Genomic DNA, 24,156 nt, shown 5'->3' with positions numbered 1-24,156 from the left:
CAGGCTGGGGCCGTGGGGCAGCCGGCCCTCCTCCACCCGCCCTGGCCAGCCACCAGCCACTCAGGTATCCTGGGCTCAGGGGCCTGGCCCTGGTGGCCCTGCTGGGAGGGAGGCCCAGGCGCCAGGGCCCGCAGAACACACTGAGGCTGCACAGGTGGGGGCCGAGCGGGCAGCTCCCCTTTGAGTGGCGACCCAGAGGGTCACTTTGGCAGGTTTTATTCTCATCCCCTACCCCCCACCCTCCCACCACCTCCCTGTTTGTCTGTATCTCTCCCCTCAGGGTCTGGGCACCGTCTGCTGGGTGCTGAAACGCCCCCGCTGCACCCTGTCTCCTGCCCCCTGGGTGGACACCAGGGTCCCACTGAGGGTGGGCTGGGGGCCGGGGGCAGTGACGGCCACTGGGGTCACTCAGCCGCCCCCCAGCTGGGTGGCCTTGGGCCGGTGTGACATGCCCTCCGTTGCTCAGCCCTTCCCTCATGAGAGGGGCTCCCTCTGACCTGGGGGACAGTTGTGGGGTTCGAGGGCAGAGGGCTGGGGATGGGCGCCTGTGCTGGCCTGACTATGTTACCTGGGTGCTGCTCATTGGTCCTTCGCTGGTCACTGGGTGCTCAAAGGGCCCAGATGGCCAGCCAGCAGGACACCCAGGGCTGCTCCGTACCGCCCGCAGCCTGGGGCTAGAGGCGGCATGGCGAGCACACCCATGTTCTCGGCCTCACCCCACTGAGCCTGCTTAGCTGGGAGGTCTCGGTAGCCTGGGCCCCTGACCTGGGCACGTCTAGGGTTTGAGGGGGGGCTTGGGACCATGGAACAGGGGCCTGTGCTGGCCACGCAGTGGGGCACACCTTGAAGAAGCCAAGGGCTCCCCGTGCGGGGCGCGTTAGGCAGCCGGGGGCCCTGGCATGGTGCCCAGCTGTGCGCACCTTCCGGACACGCTCACCTGGGAGAGCGGTTCCCCGGTCAGGGCATTCCTGCAGGTCATGCCCGTCCTGTCCTGTTCTCTCATCCCAGAGCCGAGCACTGCCTGAAGTCATGGACACACAGTCCAAGAGCCCCGGGGCTGACCCTGAAGGGGGTGCCAGGGTCTGGCCAGGCAGCCATCTTGTGAGAGCTGACGGCACTCACTCCCTGCCCAGTGGGGCGGCTCCCCCTCGGGCTTGGTGGGTGGGTGGCTGCTGGAGGGTCTGCCCCATGCTGCCCACCTGCTTAATGACGCCAGCCTGTGCCTGTCCGGAGGGCCTGTGGGGAAGAATATAAGCCTGGGTCCCGGCCCCAAGGCCGTGGCTCTGGCGTTTTAGGGAGCTGGTCCAGCCATCCAGCTGCCTGACATGAAGGTCGCCGGGCTCACGGCCCTGCCGGTGCTGTGCGTGGCACTGGCGGCCAGCAGACAGGACTCCTCGGTGCTGAAGGATTTTGACTTTGTCAAGGTAGAGAGCTCAGGCTGCCCCCTGTGGAGGACCTGCCGCCCTGGGTGCGCTGGGGCGCCCTCAGGGACTGCTCGCTCTGGAACCCCTGCCAGTTCCACAGTGTGGGGTGGCCCTGAACTTTCCAGGCTGCTGTCCCCCGTGGTGGGGAGGGTGGCCCCAATCCTGGACGTGTGTGCCTGTGGCAGCTCCTCGCCCTTCCAGTTTTCAGGCTTGTGGTACGAGACTGCCGTTGCGTTCAAGCCCCAGAGCTCAACCCCAGAGCTGAGGAAGATGGGGGCAGTGCTGGTGGAGCCGGAGGGGGGCCACCTGGCCCTGACCACCGCGTCTGAAGAGTGAGCGAGGCGGGGAGGATCCATGGGGGTCCACCCGCCCAGGAACACCGGCGCGCCTCCAGGATGGGGGGTTCCAGCAGAAGGACGAGGAGCGCAGACTTTCCAGACCAGGGGCTGAAGAGCAGGGCGGAAGCTCCCAGGGTGGGGGGCCCTTAGTCCCGCCTAAGACAGTTCAGGAGGTGACCTCTGACCCTGGCCCTGGGGCCTCTCCCCCCAGGTGTCAGGCCTCCACATGGAGCCTGGACCAGGCACCACTGGTCGGCTGCCCTCGCCTGCACCCTGGGCCGTATCAGGGTGTGCGGCGTGGGCTGGGGGTCCTCTGAGGGCACACACCGCCCATGGGTGGTCTTCGCATGGCCTGGACACTGTAGTGGTTCGGGAAGGGGGGCTGGTCAGCCCCCAGAGGGGGTTTTCCTCCTGCCCAGAGGGACACAGCGCTGGGCAGGGGTCCACTACCCGGGGGCTCTCGGTGGTCTCAGGGCGGCCCCCTGTCCAGAATGGGGGGCTGGGTGGGGGTGCAGCTCGCTGCAGGGCTCTGTGCTCTGCAGTGGAAACCGCTGTGTGAGGGACAAGAGTCTGGCCTTGAAGGGGGACGCTCCAGGGAAGTTCAAGCTCCACAAAAAGTCTGGTAAGCAGCTGCCCAAGGCTGCGGCGTCCTGATAGCCGCTTGGCCCCACCCCCCACCGAGGTCCCGAGGGTCCCGAAGGCCGGGGTCTTCCCGTAGCAACCTCCCTGCAGGCCACATCCAGCAGGGGCGGCGCATCGTCCTGCCACTCCCGGTCCCGCTCAGCCCCATCGGGCACTGAGTTATGGGAGGGGCACAACCCTATGCCCTCCCGTGGTGACCGGCCTCAGCGGGTGCTCCCGGCCACCCTGGGCCAGAGCCCTCCGCCAGCGTGCAGCTCAGGGCTGGTGCCTGGGAGCCCTGCGGCCAGCACTGGCCCCGCCCTGTGAGGACAGTGCCCCTCCCCTCTGGTGCCTAGAAAATGTCTGACTCTGTGTCTTCTTGTAGTGGTCCGTGGGGCCCTCAGCGAGGTGCAACCCTCTAGCATGTGCGCACGTGCACTCACGTGTGCGCACAGGTGCACAGACATGTGTACATGCCTGTGTGCGTGTGTGCTTGAGCAGGGACGAGCCTGGGGGAACCCATCCCTGGGGAGGTGGTGGGGATACAGGGGCGACGCAGAGCCCTGTGTCTGTCCCTCTCCCAGAGGAGAAGGAGGTGTCGGTGGTGGACACGGACTACAAGACCTACGCCATCCTGGACGTCATCGTCCAGCACCAGGGCGGGAGGAGCCACAGGCTCGTGAAGCTATACAGTGAGCCCAGGCAGCGCTGTGCGGGGTGGGGGTGCCGCTCCCCACCCCCCAGGGGGACACCAGCTCTGGTGGGGGGTCAGGAGAGGGCAAAGGGATCGATGGGCTGGGAGGCGTAAGGCGGCCAGTCCCCCTACGCCCCACGCCCCATCCCAGCCGGCTCCCCTCGCCCCGCCAGGCCGCAGCCTGGACCACAACGAGGAAGCTTTGAGGCGGCTGCAGGAGGCGGCCGGGGAGCGCGGGTTCACGCCCTGGGAGGTGCACCTGCTCAGCTTGCAACGTGAGTTCCGGGACCTCGGGCCAGGGTCGCCCTACGCGCCCCGCCCCCCCTCCCCGCAGCCAGCGGAGACTCCCGGCTCCGCCCCCCGCCTCACACTGCCTGTTGTCCACAGCGACCTGCGTGAACTTGCTGCGGCCGGTGAGCTGGGGTGCCCCCCCTCTCCTCCCACCTCCCGCGGAGAGAGGGGTCTGGGGCCTGAGGGGGGGCGGGCTCTCTGTGGGGGTCACATCCAGGGCCGGGCCAGCAGGCCGAGCTGTGGGGACTGCCTAAGAGGCAAGGCCTTTGCCTGCCTCCTCTGTGCTCCCCGTGGGGCTGGGCCCCACTCCTGCAGCCCCTCACACCGCCCCCCATCCACAGGGCAGTGCGCCAAGCTCCTGAAGCAGGTGAGCCTTCACTGAGGCCCCGCTGAGTCCCCAGCTGGATGGCGGTCCCGGTGCCTCTAGGTCCTGGGCCTCCAGGGGCGTGACCACCGGCTGCCAGATGGAGACCCTGGAGGCTGGGGGGCAGGGATGGGCCTGGATGGGGCACAACGTGGGCCGGGCTGGACCTTGGGCCCCCCTTCCATGTAGCAGGGCGTGAGGGGCTGCTGGGGACTCTGCCCGCTCCCATCCCTCCCAGGGTGGGGGCCCCATCCCACTGGGGCCAACCGCCATCATCTGTCCACCCCCGTGGGACATAGCCCCAGAGGCGGGGACCAACACCCGCTTTGCAGGCAGAGAGCCGGGGCGGTGTGTGTGCAAAGCCACGCGGCAGCTGGCCCGCCTGTCCAGACCCTGGCCCTGGCCCCCGGGGGTCTGCAGCGCCCTGAGCCCCTGCCCTCTGCGTCTAGGAGCTGATCTAGGAGCGGGGCCCAGGCCAGGACGAGGGGAGCCCCGCCCACACGCCCCTCCTGTCCCCTGCCTGGGGTGGAGGGGGTGACTGCAGCAGCTTCCAATAAACCCGTGAGCACAGCCGCTGCCAGAGTCTTTCCTGGGGGTCAGCGGGGGAGTGGGCGCAGTGGGGGCTGTGGGGCGTGCTGTCCGTGACCGCCCTAGAAAGGAGACTGGCCTCGGAGTGTGAATGGACTTGGCTGCCTGCCCTGGTGGGACCTCTGCCTGGAGGGGGCTGGGTCAGGGCCACCAGGCTCAGGGGCAGGACGGCAGCCCCTGCCCTCCCCCTCTCCCGTGGGGGCCATGCCAGGCTCTGCCCAGCTCGGAGCCCCCAGGTCGAGTTGCCCACGGCCACCCTCCTGGCTAAGCCTGGTGGTGCCCCCTGGAGCCTGAGGCCTCTGCCCCTGGATCCCCTGAGCTGAGCCCCTGGTTCAGGTGCCTCGGGTAGAAGGTGACCACACTTCCCTCTCGCCCACATTGTCATTCTGCCCCGGCTCCCTATTGCCTCAACTGAAGTCTCACGAGCATTGTTTTCTACCCCTCCAATCCCCCATCCTTGGTGCCCACGGCCGACCCAGCCTGACCCAGGGCCTGGGTCCCCATCACACACTCTGTCACCGTGACCAACTCTATGGCCCCTTCTGTTCCATCCGTGGGGCTGGAAGGGTAGAAAGGGCACTCTGGCTCTGGGCAGGGAACCTGAGACTCACGGCTGAGGCAGGGCGGGCTGGCTTGAGGTCACCAGTCTGGGGCAGGGAGCACCTGCCCAGCCAAGGGTGCCCTTGTTGGGGATGGACCGCCCTGAGGGTCCGGTCTGCCTGGGACTCGCCCTAACAAACATGAGCCAAGACCCCAGAGACCCACATCTCCACCTGGAGGCTGAGTTCTGACCGGTCAGGCACTCTGGAACCGCAGGGGTGCCCTGCAGATGTGTGTGGCCAGGGCCTTCGGCAGGACAAGGAACCCGGGGGACAGAAGTCTGGCCGGTGTGCTCGCCTGCCTGACAGGGTACCCAGCGGCGCGGCTGGGCAGCAGCGCCCTGTTCTGGAGGCTGCACACCTGAGGGCGGGGTGCCTGCCACGTTGGTTTCTGCTGAGGACCCTCTTGGCTTGTAGCTGGCAGGCTCCTGCTGTGTCCTCAGTGGTCTCTGAGGTGTCCCCTCTTCTTCAGGGCTCCACCCTGTGACCTTGCTTAAGCCCCTTGTCCCCCTGAAGGCCCTGACCCCAAATACACACGGGGGGCAAGGCTTCAAGAGGAGAACTCTCAGGGACACGCTTCTGCCCGCAGGAGTAGTCAACGCTGCTTGGTAGGGCGAGAGAACCCAGGGCCTCCACGAGGGGTCATCAGCGATGTCCCCAGAGAGGGAGAGAGAGGGACAGTCCGCAGTGGAACAGAGCATTCGGTGCGGAGGCCCCGAGAAGACCCAAGTGTACGCTGCTTTAGAACCACGCTGGTCTGGGCTGCACCCTCCCCGGACCCGCATGCGCTGGCCAGGCTCTGCAGCTGCCCGAGGTCTGCCGTCCCTCTGTCTTCCGTCCGTCCATCGGTCCATGCATCCAGCCAGCCTGCCGGCTACTCATCTGTCCACCCATCCACCCGTCCGTCCACCCGCCACCCATCATTGATCGTCTCTCACCTGTCACCCATCTGCGCACGACCCGTGTGTATGCATCTGTCTCTGGAAGGGCCAGTGTTGACCAGCTAAATTGTCCTGTAAGTTTGTCCACTTCATTTAGAGCTTCAAAGATTTGCTTGAAAGTCAGCAACGCACTTTGTTTTTCCTTCTGTCCCTAAGGTCATTCCCTCCCTCTTGCCATTTAAAAAAAAATTATTTCTTTACTTTCAGAGAGAGGGGATGGGAGAGAGGGAGAGAAACATCCATGTGTGGTTGCCTCTCACACGCCCCCTACTGAGGACCTGACCCACAACCCAGGTGTGTGCCCTGACTGGGAATCGAACTGGTGACCCTCTGATTCACAAACTGGCGCTCAATCCACTGAGCCACACCAGCCAGGGATCTGGATTCTTTCTTAGCTGGAGCTCAGGAACTCGAGTTGCTGAACCGGATCTGACACCTGGTACCACTTTTCCGACGCCAACATTACCAAGATGTGGAATGACAGTGTTTCCCGGGCCCTTTGCTGCCGCGGTCCAGCCGCAGCCCATCTAAGGGTCCTCAGGTGAGAGTAGGCGTCGGCGCTGGGTAACAGGCAACTACACAGCTCAAAGGCAGGTGAAGCACTGTTCCGTTTATTGCGAGTACAAGCTGATTTTTTGTATTTTCATTTTTGGCATAGATTAACATTTACAGGTGTACAGCATGATCAGTTAAGCAGAAAAAANCGGTCCAGCCGCAGCCCATCTAAGGGTCCTCAGGTGAGAGTAGGCGTCGGCGCTGGGTAACAGGCAACTACACAGCTCAAAGGCAGGTGAAGCACTGTTCCGTTTATTGCAAGTACAAGCTGATTTTTTATATTTTCATTTTTGACATAGATTAACATTTACAGGTGTACAGCATGATCAGTTAAGCAGAAAAAATCAATACAAAGGTAACCAGGAAAATACGAAAGTTCCCATAGTTTCAGTTATGATAAACAAAAGTTATTTTGACCAGGAAAACCATTAATCAGACAATTTGAAATAATTCTATGTATACAGTTTAAATGTCTTATTGTTTATTAAAGTTCTCAGAAATAGTCATTGGCAACAGGTACACTTAGACCGAGCAGAGGTTAGGAAATTCACTATAAGCCTTTGTAATATCTAACTTAGCTATCTGTGTTGCTGTCTAAAATGTTTTTTGTATACTGAGGACTCTGACTCCTTGGTAGTTGTTTCTAAGTGCTTAGTTTGTAATAGCTAACCAGCTTCTTCTGTTTTTATGCCTGTCTAATTCTAATTGATATCTATTCCTATTCAAGGTAAAGGAGGGGCTGTTACTCTAACAAGTCTTTGACAATCAGGGGCTATTTTCTAAAGGGGTTTTTGCTATTCTATGAGGCAGTTCTGTGGGAATACATATTTTTCCCTGAACTGTTCTTTCTTGGGTGGCTTTCTCAGGAACAAATAAGTAAAGTACGATGCCTTAATTCAGCCAGGGTGATATTGCTTAGGACTTGAGCCAACTGTTGTTTTTTCTCTGAGAGTGGTCATTAATTCTAGGAGATTCCAAATTATCAGAAGTGTAAAGGTTAGAATACTAAGAAACAGTAAGACTAAAAGCAACACCATATATCCATTAATGCCACGTCCATCCTGCTGGAAAACGCTTCTGTGAAGCCGTCATCTCCAAGTCGTGACTGTGTCAACCGACATGGCTAGAAAATGCTTCTGTGAAGCCTTTGTCCCCAAGCCGTGACTGTGTCAGCGGACCTGGTTAGCATCGGACGTGGCACTTTGTCCTGAGCCACACCTGGCCGAGGGTGACTCGGCGTCCGAGCCTCCGGCAGGTGGCTGTTCCTTGGGCCTTGCTGCTTTCTGCTTGCGCTGGGAGCTTGTCACCCGCTTGCGTCTCCCCTGGAAGCGCTGTCATTTGCCTGGACGCATTTTTACCTGCAGAGCCCGTGGCGCACCTGTGTCCTGAGCACGCAACCGGCTCCGCTGGCATTTCTCCCCCACTTGGTTCACTTCCACTCCTAGGCTGTAGAAGATCCCTCTCCCGCTGCAGCGGGTCTGGCTGGGCGGCGAGCTCCCGACCCCGCTGGGGGCGTCCGTCCTGGACGTTTGCTTGGGTTTCTCCGCACAGCGGCCGAGCTGGGACGGCCCGAGTCTCCTGGACCCCTGGGCAGCGGTGGCGGCGGGAGGCACCGGTCACTCGGGCCCAGTGGGCTCCTTCTAGTGGGTGCATTGTCGGGGGGGTGTGCGTGAAGTTTGCTTCTGACCCCCGGCCCCTGCAGGGCGCCTTCCTGAAGCCGCCCCCGCCCCCGCTGGGCAGTGGAGTTTGTAATTCACAGACGTGAGGCTTTCCGGTGCTTTCCCTTCCTTCGGAGCCACGTGGTTTGGGGCGGGTTGCGCAGAGACCCTGTTCTAGAATCATCACTGTCCTCAGCGGCTCCGGTCCTTCACCGCTTTGCTCCACGTGTGGCCCTCAGATTGGGACGCAGAGGAATCGGGCGTTTCTACGGCCCTGGCTGGGGTCTGAGTGTGTGTTAGAGACACCCTGCCCCAAGTTCAAGGCCTGAGACTTCTTGCCACCCCCCCAGGAAGGTTCACCTTCACCTGTGGGTTCATCTCCCACGTTGGGGTGGAAGGGGCGCTTCCGCAGCCCCCCTACCCCTGCAAAGCCCTGGCAGGACAAATGGCTTGTCCTTCCTCCACCTTCCAAATCTTGCCCGCTCTTCTGGCAACAGAGCCCCTGAGAGCCAACCAGCCTGGGGGGCGGGGGGGATGTGGACCTCAGCTTCCACCCACCCACCGCCAGTGAAGGGTCCTCCCGCCACCTCCCCAGCTTTCGGGGGCTCAGACAGGTGCTGCCGAGCCCCCTGTGCTCAGCTGCTGGGGACCCAGGAGAGCAGAGGGGAGAGGTCAAAGGCAGAGGCTGGCCAGGGTGGGCGCGTCCAAACAGGTGGCGGAGCCCGGAGGACGGAAGAACAGGATGTGCCGGGTGCTGGTGCAGGTGGGGGTGGGAGGTCACGGCCCGAAGGGCAGAAAGGTGGGTGGCCCAGGAGGGAGGGAGAGCTTTTTGTGAATTTGGGGGATGTTTTATATTTTTAATGGTTGAAACAAAAATTATCCAAAACAACTGGAAGAGTCAGCGCCAGCCCTTGGGGGACTTGGCCACCTGGCAGGAAGAGAGGCCAAGAGCGGTGTGTGGCAGCTCCTGGCCGCCCACAGTGACCCGCTCAGAGCCATATAAATGGGCTTCCAGGGCCTAGCGGGACCGAAACCCTGGCCCAGGGCGTGTGTGGTTGTGCGGACCCCTGGGAACATGAGGGCTGTGCTGGTGGCCCTCCTGGCGTTGGTCTTGGGGCCCGGGGCCTGGGCAGCTTGGCTGGGGAGGCTGGACCCTAAGCAGGTAACTGTCTCCTGTGGGGCCCCACCACCTCTGGTCCGCCCAGGGCCAGCCCGTCGAGCATGGGCTGCGTGGGTGTCCGGGCTCCCTGCAGGAGAGGGGCCTCCAGGTCTGGAGTGGGCGCCCCTTACCCACTCCTGCTCTGCACAGCTCTTGGGGCCCTGGTACATTGTCGCTGTGGCCTCTGGGGAAAGGGGCTTCGCGGTGGAGAAGGCCACCAAGAACATCGAGGGGGTCGTGGTGACGCTCACTCCCGAAAACCGCCTGAAGGTGCTGTCGTCTCGGCACAGGTGAGGGGGCCTGCCCCATTCCCACCTGCCCGAAGGGCCTGCCTGGGCACAGAGGCGAGGACGCCCGCACCCGTGGGCTCCACCGGGCCTGGCCGCCCCTCCTGGCTGGGGTGTGCCCGGAGCTGCGCCTCTGCCCAGCCTCGGGGCCTCTGGGAAGGCTTGGCACCTTCGCTGCGGCCGCCAGGGCTGGACGGCGGACCTTCTCCTTTCCAGGCTGGAGCGGTGCCACCTGGGAGTGCTGGAGCTGCGGCGACAGAACTCGGCCTGGGTGTTCCAGAACCCCGGTGAGCGGGGGCCGCCGTGGGCTCACCCACCGGGGCGGGCTCCCTGTCCCTGGGCCCCAGTCCCCCATAGTGACCCCAGGTCCCCGCAGGCAGGGCCAGTGTGATGGGGGAGGGGCCTATCTGTCCTGAGGCCTCGGCGAGCTCACCCCCTGGAAACAAGACAGCCTCATTTTGTCAGAGGCTGGACGCCAACTCTGAGCACAGAGGCCTCGCCCGCCCGCGCCTGCCACGCTCGGCTGGGACCCCAGGCCTCCCTCTGTGGTGTGTCGGGCGGTGGGACGTGCCCCGATGGGGACAGGATCCGGGGAGCCTGGCCCATCAAACCGTGGTTGCTCTCCGGATGCCCCGTCCACCAGTCACCCCGAGCTCTGTGTGTGGCGTGGTGGGCAGGGACAGGGACGCAGGCCAGGGCCCTGGGCCTGCTGGCAGGGCCTCTGGGGGGCCTGGTGCCCGGCCCCACAGGGCTCTGCTCCCTAGCGCTGGGCGTGCTGCAGTACCGGGTGCTGGGCACCAACTTCCGGGACTTCGCTGTCGTGTTCTCGCAGCTGGAGCAGAGGGATGAGGCCTTCAGCACTGTGGAGCTGTACAGTGAGTGGCCCCGGGGTCGGAGCAGGGGCCCCCGTCCTGCCCAGGCCGGGACCTCACAGGGAGGGCGCCCCCCACCCCTGCAGGCCGGACGCAGCGGGCCAGCCCCCAGGCCATGAGCCACTTCACCAGGTGGAGCCAGGGTCTGGGCTTCCTGTCCCAGCAGCAGGCCCAGCTGCAGGCGGACGGTGAGTGTGGCGGGCGCCTCTGCCCAGTCTCGGGGCCCTCAGGGAGTCTGGCAGGACTGGGGTGCCTTCAAGGAGTCACCCCGCCAGTCAGGCCTGCAGGGGATGGGCCCGGCCTGAGGAGACTGGGCGAGGGGGCAGCAGCAGCGCCACCTGCGCCACTCACCGCCCCTCTGGCCCCTTCCAGTCACCTGTGCGCACAAGGCCTTCCAGGTAAGCTGCCTCCCCAGCACCGCTGGGCTCCCCGGGCTCCCCAGGTGGCAGGAAGGGCCTGGGGCCCTCGGAGCCCACACACCCCAGTGGGCAGCAGGGCCCAGGGCCGGGGGCCAGAGGGTGGATCAGACGCCTCTCCAGTGAACTTGGGTCCCCCGTGTTTGCTTGGTTTTCAGTAAGTACTGTGGCCCCCGGGGGGACAGCATCCACCATGACCTGGTGGGCCTTGCCGGGCACTCCCTTCTGCGTTTGGCTGCCCAGGTGCTGGTCGTTGGGCCAGCTTTTCCCAGGGGCTCTGGCTGTGGAACCAAATAAAACGATTCTACACACCGGCCCTGGGTGTCTCGTGTGTGCCGGCCAGAGGGACTGGGCTGTCTCCTTGGCCCAGTTGGGACAGGGTGGGGAGACGCAGGGCCGGGCGGGGTGGGCCTCACCCAGGCTCATCCTCAGAGCAAAGTCAGCTCTGGGACGGAGGGCCGGCCTGTGACTGCATCCCTCCTCAAGTCCCTGTGGGTCTGGGGACACCGGCACTCAGGCCCCGGCTGGGAGGCAGGGGCTGGGCTGGAAGCAGTGGCTGCTTCTGCAGGGCCCCCCCAGGTCTTGGGGCAGTGGGGGCTCTGGGCTGCCTGGGTGGGAGCGAGACCCCGTGGTCTGAACGCAGTCAGGCTGGGTGCTGGGCTGAGGGAGCTGGCACCAGTGCCCACTGGGGTGCTTGGCTGGGGCACCCAGTGTCCAGGCCTGAGTTTGGCCCCCCGCCTGGGCTTGGCGGCTGGGGCAGGGCCTGAGCCCCTCTGTCCTCCTGGAGCCCTAAGTCCATGCCCCTGGGGGGGGAGGGCGGAGCTGGGTGGGCAGGACAAGGTAGGCTGTCCAGCGCTCCTGGTCAGGTGCAGGCGGGGGCTTCTGTCTGCATCCGGACCCACACGCACAAGTGCACACACACACAGGTGCACACGCACACACACGTCCAGCCTGGGCCCCACATGCGTGTCATCCCATGCAAGGACCCTCTGTGATGCTGCTGTCCCGGGTGGCCTCACTGCTGGGTGAGACGCCTGAGACAAGGGCCTTGGGGATGAGAGGCCCAGGGGTGTGACCCCGGAAACAGGATGGCTTCCGTCTTTGGGGCCTCTCAGGCCGCTCTCCACCACTGCCCCCACCCCAGGTGGCTGAGAGCCCAGGGCTGGCCCTGGTGCAGGGGGAGGGCCCAAAGCCCCGTCCCTCCCCCACCCCCATCCCTCTGGAGGCTCCGCTGTGGCCACACACCCACAGCCAGGCAGGGGCACAGGGAGATTTAAACTCGGAGTCCAGTGGCCGGGAGAGGAAGCCGAAGATGGGGCCGGTGCTGGTGCTGGTGCTGGTGCCGGTGCTGGTGCCGGCTGTGTGGTCCCAGCCGTGGGAGCAGCCCCCCAGGGAGTCCCACAACCTCAACTGGAACAAGGTGAGCCCGGGGCCTGGCCACACAGGGGCGGGTGCAGATGGGGTGGCTGGGCTGGCATTCCATCCCCCAAACACAGGCAGCCTGTCAAGGTGGGGAAGCTCCGGGCAGCCCACCGGGCCTCTCCCTGAGGGGCTGACGGTTTCTGTGGGGGACAGTCTGGGGCTGCAAAACTCAACTGACCACTGTGGGCCCCATGGGCCTGGAGGTGGGGCAGAGCAAAGGCCCCAGACAGGTGTGGCCTGGGGTCACCTGGAGACGCCAGGCGGGCAGAGGTGGGGGCAGAATGAGCAGGGCTAGTTCTGGAATAAGATCGTCACTGGCGGTGGAAGGTTCCGGTGGGGGCGGCCGTGGGCACAGGCTGATGGACTTCGGTCACGCCCGGGAGCCCAGGTTTGCAACAGGAAGGCAGTGGGCTGAGGTGCAGGGGGAACTGGGAGGAAGGGGCCTTGGGGAGGCCCGCACTGGATGGGGGCCCTCCACTCGAAGGGCAGCCCCCACTGCCTGGACGGGAGCTGGGCCTCAGGCAGGGCCCCCTGCGCCTGAGCCCCGAGGGAGCCCTGGGGGTGGGGGCCGAGTCCATGCTGCCCAGCACCCTCTCTGCAGTTTTCAGGGTTCTGGTACATTCTTGCCATGGCCTCTGACGCCCAGGGGTTCTTGCCGGGCAGAGACCACAGGAAGCTGGGTGCATCTGTGGTGCAGGTTCGAGACGTGGGCCGACTGAAGGTGGTCCTCGCCGTTAATGGGTGAGGGGCAAGCGCGGTGCCCCCCGTGCACCCTTCGCAGACCCCCGACCAAAAGCAGCACCAGGTGGCTCCCTCTATGTAGGGAAAAGGGGTTGGGTGGGGCAGAGTCATGGGCCAGCCTGGACATCTCATAGGGACTGAGCCCGCAGCCATGACCCCCATCACTTCCCGCCCCTGAAATTCAAAGGGCTAGTTTGGGGAGAGGCTAGCACATTCCCTGAGGCCCTGGGCGGGCAGTGGGCCTTTGGAGATTCCCCTAAGCTGTGGGACCCGCCCTCATGCAAACTGGAAAGTTCCAGAACAACAGAGCCTCAAATGGGCAGGAGCTGGGGAGTGAGGCTTCCAGATGCCCCCACCCCCAGGCACCCCCAGAGCTGGAGGTTGGGAGGAGAGAGAGGAGAGGGTGGTGCTGGGCGGGGCCAGTGGCTGTGGTGGGAAGCGGGCCACCCACCCCCCGCGGTGAGTTCACAGCCCCCCTCGCCCCCCCAGGGTGCAGGGGTGCCAGTCACACACGCTCATTCTGAGGAAAGACAGGAAGAAGGCCGTGTTCAGGAACACCCGTGCGTAGGGAGCCCGGGCCGAGGGGAGACCGCGGGGTGGGGGCGTCCATGGGTTCCTGGCCCCGGAGACCCTGGACAGGACTCCCAGGATAGCACTGTGCCCCAGGGGCCCCTTTGCCCTGGAGAATATATGGGGGCAGGACGGGCCCCAAGCGGTCCCAGAGCCTTCGGCCCCGCCCCCGGCTGACCCCGCCCCCGGTTGACCCCGCCCCATGCCGGGGCGGAGTCAGGCAGCTGAGTGCTCGCCCCGCCCCCAGCGAAGGGAGTACAAGGCTTCCGGGTGCTGTCCACGGACTACAGCTACGGCGTGGTCGACCTGCGCCTGGGGCGGGCTGCCCGGACCTCCAAGACCCTGCTGCTCTTTAGTGAGTCCAGCGCTCCAGAGGCGCCCTGGGAGGGGCGTGGGCACGGTCGGGCAGCTCACACATGACCTTGCTCCTGGTGGTGCAGGGCGCAGGGTGCAGGCCGGGTGGGCTTCTGGGGCGGCCCTCTTCCTGGTGGGTCCTCGTGTGGCAGGGCAGCTCCAGCCACTTCCTCTTCCTGTGAGGGCACCGACCCCTGCCTGCGGACCCACCCTCGTCGCCTCCCCAAGGCCCATCACCTGACGCCTTCACCTTGGGCTGCCCCGATGAATGGGGAACCCAGCAGGCCGACGAGGGTGTCTGGCTTGGCCTGCCGGGTGCAGGCTGGCAGAGGATGGGGCTGGTGGGCAGGTCGTGGGCCTTGCACGTTGAGACCACGCGGACAAGTCCCCACGGTGGCCACTGCAGAGAGGAGGTCAGAAAGCAAGAGCGAGGCGTGGGGTGGAACATCCTCGTGGGTGCAGAGCCCCCGCCACAGGGGCTGTGACGGGAGCAGGGAGCAGGGGGTTGGGGGTACAGGGGCTTGGATGTGGAACCGGAAAAGCTTCTGCCTGGCTTGGGGATGGGGCGTGGAGAAGGGGCCTAGGTGTGGGGTGAGGGGCTCTGGGAGGCCCTGGGGAGAAGGCTGGAGGGCTCCTGGGAGTCTCCGTGGCAGGTCCAATAGTGCAGATGGGGAGCGGGGGTGGGGGGGGTGGCCAGCCGAGCCTGGCCAGCAGGCACTGAATGAGCTGAGAGGGCTCCCCAAGGGACCCTGTGTGGCAACCCCACCTCGGAAACCTCACTGGGGACACCGCGTTTCCCTGTCACCCCTTACCTCGCCAGCTGTCATCCTGGTTTTCCGTCCCAGGAACTCTGAAGGCATCTCGGAGGGGTTGAGCTGGGCTGGGGGCGGCCAGAGCGGCCCAGGTGGCCAGAACCGGCCACGCTGATAGGACCCCGCTCCCCGCCCGCAGGCAGGCAGAATGTGTCCAGCTTCTCGAGCGTGAAAAAGTTCATGGACATATGTGAGATTCTGGAGCTCACAACGGCGGCGACCATCCTCCCGAAAGACGGTAAAGCACACTGGAGTGCCCACACACACGGGCGAGGGGCGGGGGCGGGGCGGGGATGGGAGGTGACGATGCCGCTTCGTGTAGACCTGAAGCCACCGTGTAGGTCAGCCCAGCGTCCCACAGGGGGCGCTCGCAGGGCCCTCTGCTCCGGGCCGCATGGCTTTGCCCCGGTCGGGGGCCGGGGGACAGGGGACGGGGAGAGTGGCCCGCGTGCGCGCGCGCTCGTCTTCTCCGACCTTCCCTCTCCCGCAGCCTCCTGTGCGCACACCATCATGCCGTGAGGCGCCGTCCCACGCCGTCCTTCGAGCTGGAGCTGTGGCCCCGCTGCCCCTGAGCGGGCCCCAGACTGCGTATCTGGGGGGCAGCACGTGGCTCATTCCCACTGGGTTCCCTTTAGTGATGTGCCCGATCGAGCCGTTGCCCATTTTTACTCCCGGATTGCTGTCTTTTTCTAAATGAGTTCTGGGAGTTCCTTACGTTTCAGACACGCGTTTTTATCCCACAAACACCTGGCAAGCGTGTTTTTTTTTTCCTTTTTATTTTTCCTTTTTATTAAGAATCAGCACCTTATGATCTTTTTACTCCCCAAGCTATTTGGTTTCTGATAGTTTCGGGATGGCGCCCCCTCTTGTCCGAACAGGGGCGCTCACTTCACAATAGCAGAATTTTTCAGATTTGCAGTGCTGCGAATTGTAACTTTCCCGGATCTTGGCTGTAAAGCGAGTCCATGTTTTGCGTTCACATTAATGGCTCAAAAAAAATAAACTTGGAGGCGTTTCATTGCACCAACAGCAGCAACAGTTTTCGAAGCTGTTTGAGGCTTTCGTGTGCCGGCGGAACCCCATCAGCTGAGCGGGGTCTCCAAGGCCCAGTGCCCACTCAGACCATGTGGTGAGTGAAAAGCTGCCTTGTGGGCAGAAAGCGTTCTCAAAATCTGGGGTAAATGTCGTCCGATGTTCCTGGCGACCTTGGCTCACCAAAGGCCACCACGTCACTGTCCAGTGAGCCAGGCTGCCCCTGAGAACCCGAGACCCACAAACCCGCACCCCGGGGAGGATGGGGCCCGTTGGCTTGCCTCAAGCTCCAAAAGGACAAATAGGCAGTAGTGGGGAACTTTTGGGCATGGCTTTGGCTTGCAGTCTTTTAATGTATTTTCATTTTCTGGAGAGGGGAGGGGAGGGGAGGGAGAGAAACATCAATATGTGGCTGCCTCTTGTGCAAGCCCCGCTGAGGACCTGGGTCGAAACCCAGGCACGTGCCCTAGACTGGGAATTGAACCAGGGACGCTTCAGTTCACAGGCCCGCACTCAGTCCACTGAGCCACACCAGCCAGGGCTGGAGAAATACTTTTAAAATTCGCAGCAGTTTCACGGCTCAGGTTCTTCATTTGCTGTCGGTCTTGGGCCTTTTCATTCTGCACAATCACTCTCGGATCTGACACTGATACCCACGTCGAAGTGTCAGGCAGCAGTAAGGAATTTTCTGGCACGATCTTTGCAGTGTCGTGGGGCGGAGGTCACCTTCCAGGCAATGCGGATTTTCCTTATGACAGGGCTGTGTGGGTATGTCCCTTTCGCCCTGACGCCCCTGAGTAAGAGAGCAAAGAAAGTGGCCCTGGCTGGTGTAGCGGGCCTGTGAACTAAAGGATCGAGGTTCGATTCCCAGTCAGGGCACATGCCTGGGTTGCAGGCCAGTTCCCAGCAGGGGATGCATGATAGGCAACCATACATTGATATTTCTCTCCCTCTCTCCTTCCCCTCCCCTTGAAGATAAATAAATAAAATATTTTAAAGAGAGAGCGCGCAAAGACAGTGGCAAGAGGCCCACACCAACCCCAGGTACAGATGGGCCTGCACACGTGGCCTCGGTGTCTCCACCCAGCACCACCCACGGCCTCTCAGGGCCGGATGCCCAGCAGGCTCTTGTTGCCAGGCTACCCATCATCTTCCCGTTGCTGGTACAGGGCTTTCCATCCACACTTCAGCAGAGGGTGGGGTGGGTGACTCGCTGCCCTTCCAGAGGTCTGTGACTGCCACTGCGGAAGCTGGCACTCAAGGCAGGCACTGTTGTAAATGACAGTGATTTGTCAGGCACTGGCCACCTGGAAGGTAAGGGACTCATGTCTCAAAGCCCGTCTCCCCCTCTGTGGAGGCAGAGGTTGTTTTAGAAGGAGGGCGGGGGAACAGGACAGAGGAGGGGGTTGAAAAGTTCCCTATGTACCTATGAGCACAGTCTGTCCTGATAAGGCAGGTGACGGTCCCCTGTGTGTCATCCCAGCTTCAAGGATGAAGGTCAGCAAATCTCTTGGAACTGGGAGGCCTGACGGTCAGGGTCTGTATCTTTTGAAGTAGGTTCCTAGGATTCTTCTACAAGCCACGTATGAGTCAGAGGCAACATTTACAGGAACAACCCCCAGCTGGTGTGGCCCGTGGATTGAGTGCAGGCCTGCCAACCAGTGGGTCGCTCGTTCGATTCCCAGTCCGGGCACATGCCTGGGTTGCAGGCCGGGTCCCCAAGAGGGGACGTGTGAGAGGCAACCACACATCGCTGTTTCTCTCCCTGTCTTTCCTCCCCTCCCTTTCTCTCTAACAAAGAAGTTATTAAGATCTTTAAAAAATAAAACTAGACAGTAACACAGTAGGAAACCTGTATGACTTTGGACAAGGTGATGCCCTCTTAGATACCACACCAAAGGCACAACCTGTGAAATAAATAGTTGATAAATAATTTGGATGTTCTACATGATGATGACATCATCTACAGAGATGGTCGGACTTCTGTCGAACGTCTGTGCCGCTTATCCTTTTCTTATGGCGTGTGTTAGGGCTCCTAGTAGGATGTTGAAAGGCAGTGATGAGAAGCAGCATCCTTGCCGCATCCCTGAACTCGGCAGGAAAACGCCTGGTCCCTCACCAGTAAGCATCTGTAGCTCTTTCGTAAATGTTCTTTGTCCAGTTGAGGATCATGTTCTATCCCTAGTTGCTAAGACACACCCAGTGACCAGTCTAGTTTTAAACTACTGACTTGACTTATTAAAAGGTACTTTGGGCCCTGGCTGGTGTAGCTCAGTGGATTGAGCACAGGTCTGCGAACCAGAGGATCACGGTTCGGTTCCCAGTCAGGGCACATGCCTGGGTTGCAGGCCAGTTCCTTGCAGGCCAACTCCCAGCAGGGGACACACCAAAGGCAACCATACATTGATGTTTCTCTCCCTCTCTCCTTTCCCCTCTAAAGATAAATAAATAAAATCTTTTAAAAAAAAAAAGGTACTTTGGTTAATGCAACATAAACTGACACATCATGACCGACACAGGGAACATCTGGGATCTCCTGTCTGGCCGGATTAGCTGAGGGTAATCGCGGTCTTGTCAGCACGAAGCAGTGGGACCCTGGACACACTGGTGCACGCATCTGGAGATGTGGTTCCAAGAAAAGGCTTTGGACGGCAAGGCTTTGGGGGAGACTAGCCGAGCACCAGCACAGAACGATGGGAAGGGCCGCAGAAGCTCGAGGACCGCAGGGTGCAGGGGCTGCTTTATAACAGGGGTGGGCAATTGCTACAAAGAAAGTGATAGGCTCCAAGCCCTAAATTCTTAGCTCCAGACATGGCCTAAGACTCAGAGACTATGATTCCTTAGGAAAATCCCATATAATTTCAGCTGCAAGACTGAGGTGTGGGAAACCAGAGCTCTTGCCAGCCCATGAAGCAACCCCATCAGCAGCAGGCGAGTCCACAGCCTCAGCAGCTCTTGCGAGGGAACGCCAAAGCAGAAATTGCTAAGTATGGGCCACTCAGAAGTGAAACGAGGACATCGGGTGAACTCGATGGCTCACAGACTCTGGCGCCCAACCTCTCAGGGGCTTGCTTGGAGACATCAGCCTCTCCAAGGGCCTGAGGAAGGAACTCCCAAGAAGCCAGTCTCCTTGGCAACCCCTCCCTTCCCGTCTCCAGACCAGCAGGGGTCTGCCCCCTCTCCCCCACCCCACCCCCAGGGCCCAGTGAAGAGGCTTCACTGAGCCTCCCCATTGCTTGTTGCCCATCAGAGTGCCAGATGTTGGGTCAGGTCTGGAGCCCTACAAGGGCCACCAGGCTACAAGCTTCCCTCTGCCTCACCATGAGGCCGCCCGGCCCCCCCCATGCTGTGGGACCTGGGTCCCACGTATGTTCAACTCCCTGCCCTGGGAAGCAGTGCCCCAGTCAGAGACGGTTGCCACTCGGTCTGTAGAGCCTTGGGACACCGTGCTCCGGAGGTTTTCTGCTACGGCCTGCCTCAGCACTGAATACGGCCATGGCCACATGCTACCCTGGCTCCCAGCCGAACTGGCCAAGCGGACGGAGGCTGGGCAGGTGGACACGCAGCCCTCTCGGTATCTGAGTTAGGTTGTTCCCAACACGTGTCGCCAGGTGGAGGTTTCTCCACATTTCCCGTCTCCCATGGCCTGCTGCCGCTTCTAGAAACAGCGTGTCTTGATGCCACCTGCCAGAAACACTTTGTTCTCTCCCTGCACGACAACCATACAAAGCTGGGGTCACAGCAGCTCTGGAGCTGGGGGCAGGTGCGACTTTCTGGCCTCAGAGCCCCAGGGGGGCACCCTAGAGATGGTCCCTGCCACTTCCCCAGGGGTTGTGTGCCCCCTTTCCTGTGACATAGGGAATTAGAGGGTGCAGATGGGGTGGAACAACACTCTGGCATGGGGCTGCAAGTCAGCCAAGTAGGCGGGAAATCGCGCTGCAGAGTGGACCCCTCGGGCACACATGTCCCCACCTGGTGGCCTTGACAGCTGTGCCCCAGACTTCAGCGCAGTGTTCTCATTCTTTGTCCCAAATAGCCTTTAACATCTATTGGGAATTACGACTCAGGCAACTGAAACTTCCAGATGGGAAATTTCACTCGGTGCCCAGATCGCACCCTTCCCATGGTGCTGACCCTCTGCCGCCGTGAGGCCTGCTTCTTCAGCTCAGGGGCAGGGGTGTCTCCACCACCGCAGCTGTGCCAGGCATGTCTGGGACCCAGACACTGTGGTGTCACCAGATCTCCCACAGCCACCTGGTTTTTGTCTGCCTGGTGTCACCAGTTCCGCAGAGATGCGAACCACCTCCCACTTTTCCGCAGGATTTCTGTGCAGTTGCCTGCTCCCTGCCTGCAGCAGGACAGCCTGTGGCCGGAACCCCTCCCCAGGGCCCGGAACCACCGGAGCCCACTGTCCAGTGATGCAGCTCACCGGCTTCCTTGTAGTTACAGCCTCACAACTGGAGTCCAACCAAAACAATTTCAGCACCCGCTTTACTGAAATGCCACCCACATTTTTTCCACTTGTGTTCCACCGCCTCGGGCTCACTCCACCCCGTACTCTAACCTCCACTCACCTCACCTGCCTCAGTTCCCTTCTTCCTCGGCCTCCCTCGCAGCCTTCGCCCCGCCCCCGCCAGCTTCTCTCCTCTCTCAGCTCCCCAAACACTGCCCCCACCTTTCAGGGGTTGTCTTAGAACCCCTGATGTGTTCGTCTAACTTGACTTCTGTTTTTTGTCCTTTTCACAATTACAGAGAATAAATTGATTCCAGGCACACCCTCGGTCACTCCCAGTGACCCGAGCCAGCAGCTCCACCCCGGGCTTGGTCACGGGCATTGGGTTTTGGTTCCTCCACGAGAGTTCTGGACACAGGCGTCACCAGGGCCACTCCCATCCTGCTCCCGTGAACACAGGAACCTGCCCCTCCCCCCTCCCCCCACAAACTTTGGGAGGCTTTCCAGCTCCACCAGAGAAGGCTGGAGCCTGAATTGGCTTGTCACGCGCCCAGCCTGGGCCAGGCTCCCACTCTTGATAATGTGCTTCTGCTCCTGCCACCCGAGCCCTGTGCAGGCGGGGGACTGGCCCAGCGCTCCGCTGGCAGCGCAGGTGCGGGCAGCCCGGCCGCCCCTCAGGCCAGGCCAGCACGCTGCAGGTCCTGGGGCAGCACGCGGCCCTTCCTGCGGGCCTTCTCCTTGCGCCGCTCGGCCTTGGCCACCTTCTTCTTGCGTAGGTTCTGGCGCCGCTGGTCCTGCCGCCGCTGCATCTTCTCCACCACGTGAGCAGTGCGCTTCTCCCACCTGCGCTGCCGCTGCGCCCGCCGCTTCTCCTTGCGCCGCAGGGCGGCCTGCAGCAGGCGCTCGTCATCGCGAATGCGCACGCCCTCCGCCCGGTACAGCGCGGCTGTCCACTGTATCTTGCTCTCCAGCTCCTGCGCCTTGCCTGCGTCCTGCCCGCGCAGCGTCTCCAGCTGGTTCTGCCGCGCCTGCAGCCGCTCCAGCAGCTGCCGGTAGTTCTTCCCGGTCAGCGGTGGCAGGTTGCCCTTGAGCCTCTGCCTCTTCTCCCGCCGGCGCTGTGCCCTGCTGGCCGGCGGCTCCTCGCTCACCTCCACCTGCAGGGGAGTGTGACGGCAGTTACCGCCCGCACGCCTAAACCCTCGAACCCAGCAGCCCCGCTGCGGTCCCCGCACCTTGTTGAACAACAACGCCGGCTTTCCCGGGGTCTCCTCACTCAGCGGCACCACAGCAGCCTCCGCAGCCTCCGCAGCCTCCGCCCCCTTGGCCACCTTCTCCCTGGCTCTCAGCTCCTTCCGCTTCCTCTTCTTCCGGTCCCGCTCCTGCTTCCGCCTCCGCCTTTTCTCCAACGCTGTGGGGGACAGCTCCTCGGTGCTGCCCTGGAGGGGTAGGCTGAGCTCACTGGTCAGGTTCTCCAGACCTCCGACAACCCTGACCGTCCAATTTGGGCGGGGCAGCGAACACATGCTCCTGGGCCCTGGTCTCCCGTTTGTCCCCACCTACCTGGCCCCGGGCCTCCCGTATCTTCTCATGCAGCCGCTGCCGCAGAACATCCAGGGCAAAAAAGGACTCAGGCTCTGCGGCCATGCCACCTGCAGGAAGGAATCGGAGGGCTGAAAGGGGGGCCCCAGTGCTGACCTCTTGGTCCCCTCCTGCTGCCCAGCCTCAGAGCCCAAGTCTCTGTGCACTGCCACCCCCACCCCTGTGGCCTCCTTGCCCCGGCCTGGCCCTAGCACACCCTCAGGCACAGGACACCCCTGTGTGCTGCAGTAAAGCGCTCCAACAGGTCAGGCCAGACCCACCTCCCATCTCTGTGTGCCGCAGCCTGGGGGCCCCTAACAAGTCTGCTTTCACGACGCCCCTTCAGGGACCCGAGGGCTGTGATGCTCCTCCGGCCAAGCTGCTGCAGGAGCTCCTCACCTGCAGGGGCCCGGGAAGGGCCCCAGGCCTTCTCCCCCAGGGCCTGGGCCTTGGGCTCCACAACCTTCTTCTCCTGACCCTGGGATTTCTTCTGTGCCCTCTTCCTTTTCTTTTTGGGGGGCCCAGTAGCTTCTGAGCCTTGAGTTTTGAGTGCTGCAATACAAAATAAGACAGGGACGCCATCCAAATCTGTGACCCACTCAACAGGCAGGGGGTCCTGCCAGTGCTTTGACCTCAGAAGGCCGCCCAGAAAAAAACGGGGGTGCCCGTGACCCTTATCCGCAGAGCTCAGAACCATGAACTTCCTGGAGAAAGCAGACTGGTCTTGCACGCCAAACCCTGATAAATGTCCCCACGCTGGACCGGGAAGTGTACGGTGAGGCTTTGTCCCGCCCGCGCGCAGCACCCTCCCCGGAGGGCAGATCTCCACACTGTTACCCGGCCAGCCATGATTACTGCAAAGCCACTGAGAGTAATCACACAGGCCCTGGCCAGTGTGTTGAGCTCCGGCCTGCAAAGTGAAGGGTTGCCGTTTCCATTCCCAATCAGGGCACATGCCTGGGCTTTTTTTAAAAAAAGATTTTATTTATTTATCTTTAGAGAGGAAGGGAAGGAGAGAAACATCAATGTATGGTTGCCTTTCCTGCCGGGAACTGGCCTGCAACCCAGGCATGTGCCCTGACTGGGAATTGAACCGCGATCCTGTGGTTCGCAGGCCCGTGCTCAATCCACTGAGCTATACCACCGACAAGCAGGGCAAACCGGGGACTTTAAATACCACTTACAGACTTCCTTTCAGTATTTTATACTCTCGTCTCACGCACCCACGTGTCTAGACCACCCGAAGGCTCTTCGGGGGGCAGTATGGGGTAGGCACCGACTGTGCCGCGGCGGGGTGGGGCACCCCCTTCCCAAGCCCTCCCAGGCCCGGCCCTGGGCTGCGCGTTACCCGACTTGCGCTTCTGCGGCTCTGGGCTGGGCCCGGAGCAAATTTTCCTGGCCAGGTTCTGCAGGTAGGCGTCCTTGGCGAGCAGAGACGCCATGGCTGGAGGCGCGGGCGGGCTCACTCGAGGTCCCGCTCAAAAATAGGAGGAACAGGGCGCAAAGACCGAGGACTGGACTGGCACTCGCCCCGCGACTCACAACTTGTACCCAGCCCTCACGACCCTAAACATCCGGGTCGCGGCCGAGGTACCGCGCTCGCCGGAAGCACCACGTGCGCAGGCACCGCCAGCCGAGCGCCGAGCCACCAGCACGCGGCGGTCGATTAGCTATGCCTGGCTCCACCGGAACAGGACGGCGGGGCGGAGCGCAAAGCGTTGTTGGCCGCGGGCGGGGCTGGGACCGTGGGCGAGGCCTGGAGACCCCAGGACCTCCAGTCTGACGAGGGGTCGGTGTTGACGACCCTGCAGTCCCGGTTCCTGCGCCTTCGGCACAGTGCCCCGTACGCGGGAGGGCTGAGTAAGTAGGACCACAAGTAGTTCGGCACTTGCGGGCTCCGACCCCACGTGGAAGCTGGCGGAGCCACGATGGCTCGGAAAAGGCTGCGCTTTAGCAAGTGCCAGGCGGATCCCGAGCCCCGGGGTGCAGGAGGGAAGAAAGAACCCGACTGTGCCCTCGTCGAGTTTATATTTCGGGGTGACCGGCGATAAGAGGACCAAATGAAGGAGCGGCGATGAGGATGCTTAAGAGAAAGGGGTGGGGCGGGGGCGCGGGGAAGGGGCCGGCGGGGGAGGCCCGGGCGGCGACTTCTGCTCTGGACCGTAGAATCGCAAGCTAAGATTTCAAGCAAGGCTTCTTTTTCATAAAAACTCCCCGGGGGAGGTAGGGTATCCAGCAGGCCGAGGCTGAGACCACCACACCTGTGATCCTGAACTGGCGGTGACAGGCTTTGACACAATCCAGAACCCTTTGAGGGTCGCTTTGGAGTCGAAATGATGGGCTGCCAGCCCACGCCAGGGCAGGGGTCATTCGTCCTGGGTGCCCAT

General features: G+C 62.4%; 3 protein-coding genes across 5 annotated transcripts; 2 read left to right on the top strand and 1 right to left on the bottom strand.

The window, feature by feature from the left end:
* SURF6 (surfeit 6) lies at positions 1-23,373 on the bottom strand. 3 transcript variants are annotated; one of them, XM_037036634.1, is made up of 6 exons: positions 23,118-23,373; positions 22,169-22,321; positions 21,752-21,840; positions 21,424-21,627; positions 20,848-21,345; positions 1-27 (listed from the first exon to the last, which is right to left on the bottom strand). In XM_037036634.1, exons 1-5 carry the CDS (start codon positions 23,209-23,211, stop codon positions 20,866-20,868), a joined length of 1,020 nt encoding a protein of 339 aa, XP_036892529.1. In that variant the 5' UTR covers positions 23,212-23,373; the 3' UTR covers positions 1-27; positions 20,848-20,865. The 3 variants fall into 3 exon arrangements, with proteins under 3 accessions (XP_036892529.1, XP_036892528.1, XP_036892527.1); XM_037036633.1 differs by lacking the exon at positions 1-27 and adding an exon at positions 2,610-2,626; XM_037036632.1 differs by lacking the exon at positions 1-27 and having other exon boundaries at positions 20,481-21,345.
* On the top strand, positions 9,149-11,101 carry LCN6 (lipocalin 6). Its single transcript, XM_037036635.1, has 5 exons — positions 9,149-9,235; positions 9,383-9,522; positions 9,736-9,806; positions 10,284-10,394; positions 10,478-11,101. Exons 1-5 carry the CDS (start codon positions 9,149-9,151, stop codon positions 10,966-10,968), a joined length of 900 nt encoding a protein of 299 aa, XP_036892530.1. The 3' UTR covers positions 10,969-11,101.
* LCN10 (lipocalin 10) lies at positions 12,120-15,225 on the top strand. The gene is made up of 5 exons (XM_037036898.1): positions 12,120-12,227; positions 12,831-12,970; positions 13,460-13,530; positions 13,788-13,895; positions 14,846-15,225. The coding sequence occupies exons 1-5, from the start codon at positions 12,120-12,122 to the stop codon at positions 15,223-15,225; spliced, it is 807 nt and encodes a 268-aa protein (XP_036892793.1).
* Positions 23,374-24,156: the final 783 nt, after the last annotated feature.

The sequence above is a fragment of the Sturnira hondurensis genome, unplaced genomic scaffold (genome assembly GCF_014824575.4).
Source record: "Sturnira hondurensis isolate 20B ecotype Veracruz unplaced genomic scaffold, ASM1482457v3 Scaffold0022908, whole genome shotgun sequence".
Lineage (NCBI taxonomy): Eukaryota > Metazoa > Chordata > Mammalia > Chiroptera > Phyllostomidae > Sturnira > Sturnira hondurensis.
Note: the sequence above shows the minus strand (reverse complement) of the source record. Positions and strands in the feature narration are given on the sequence as shown.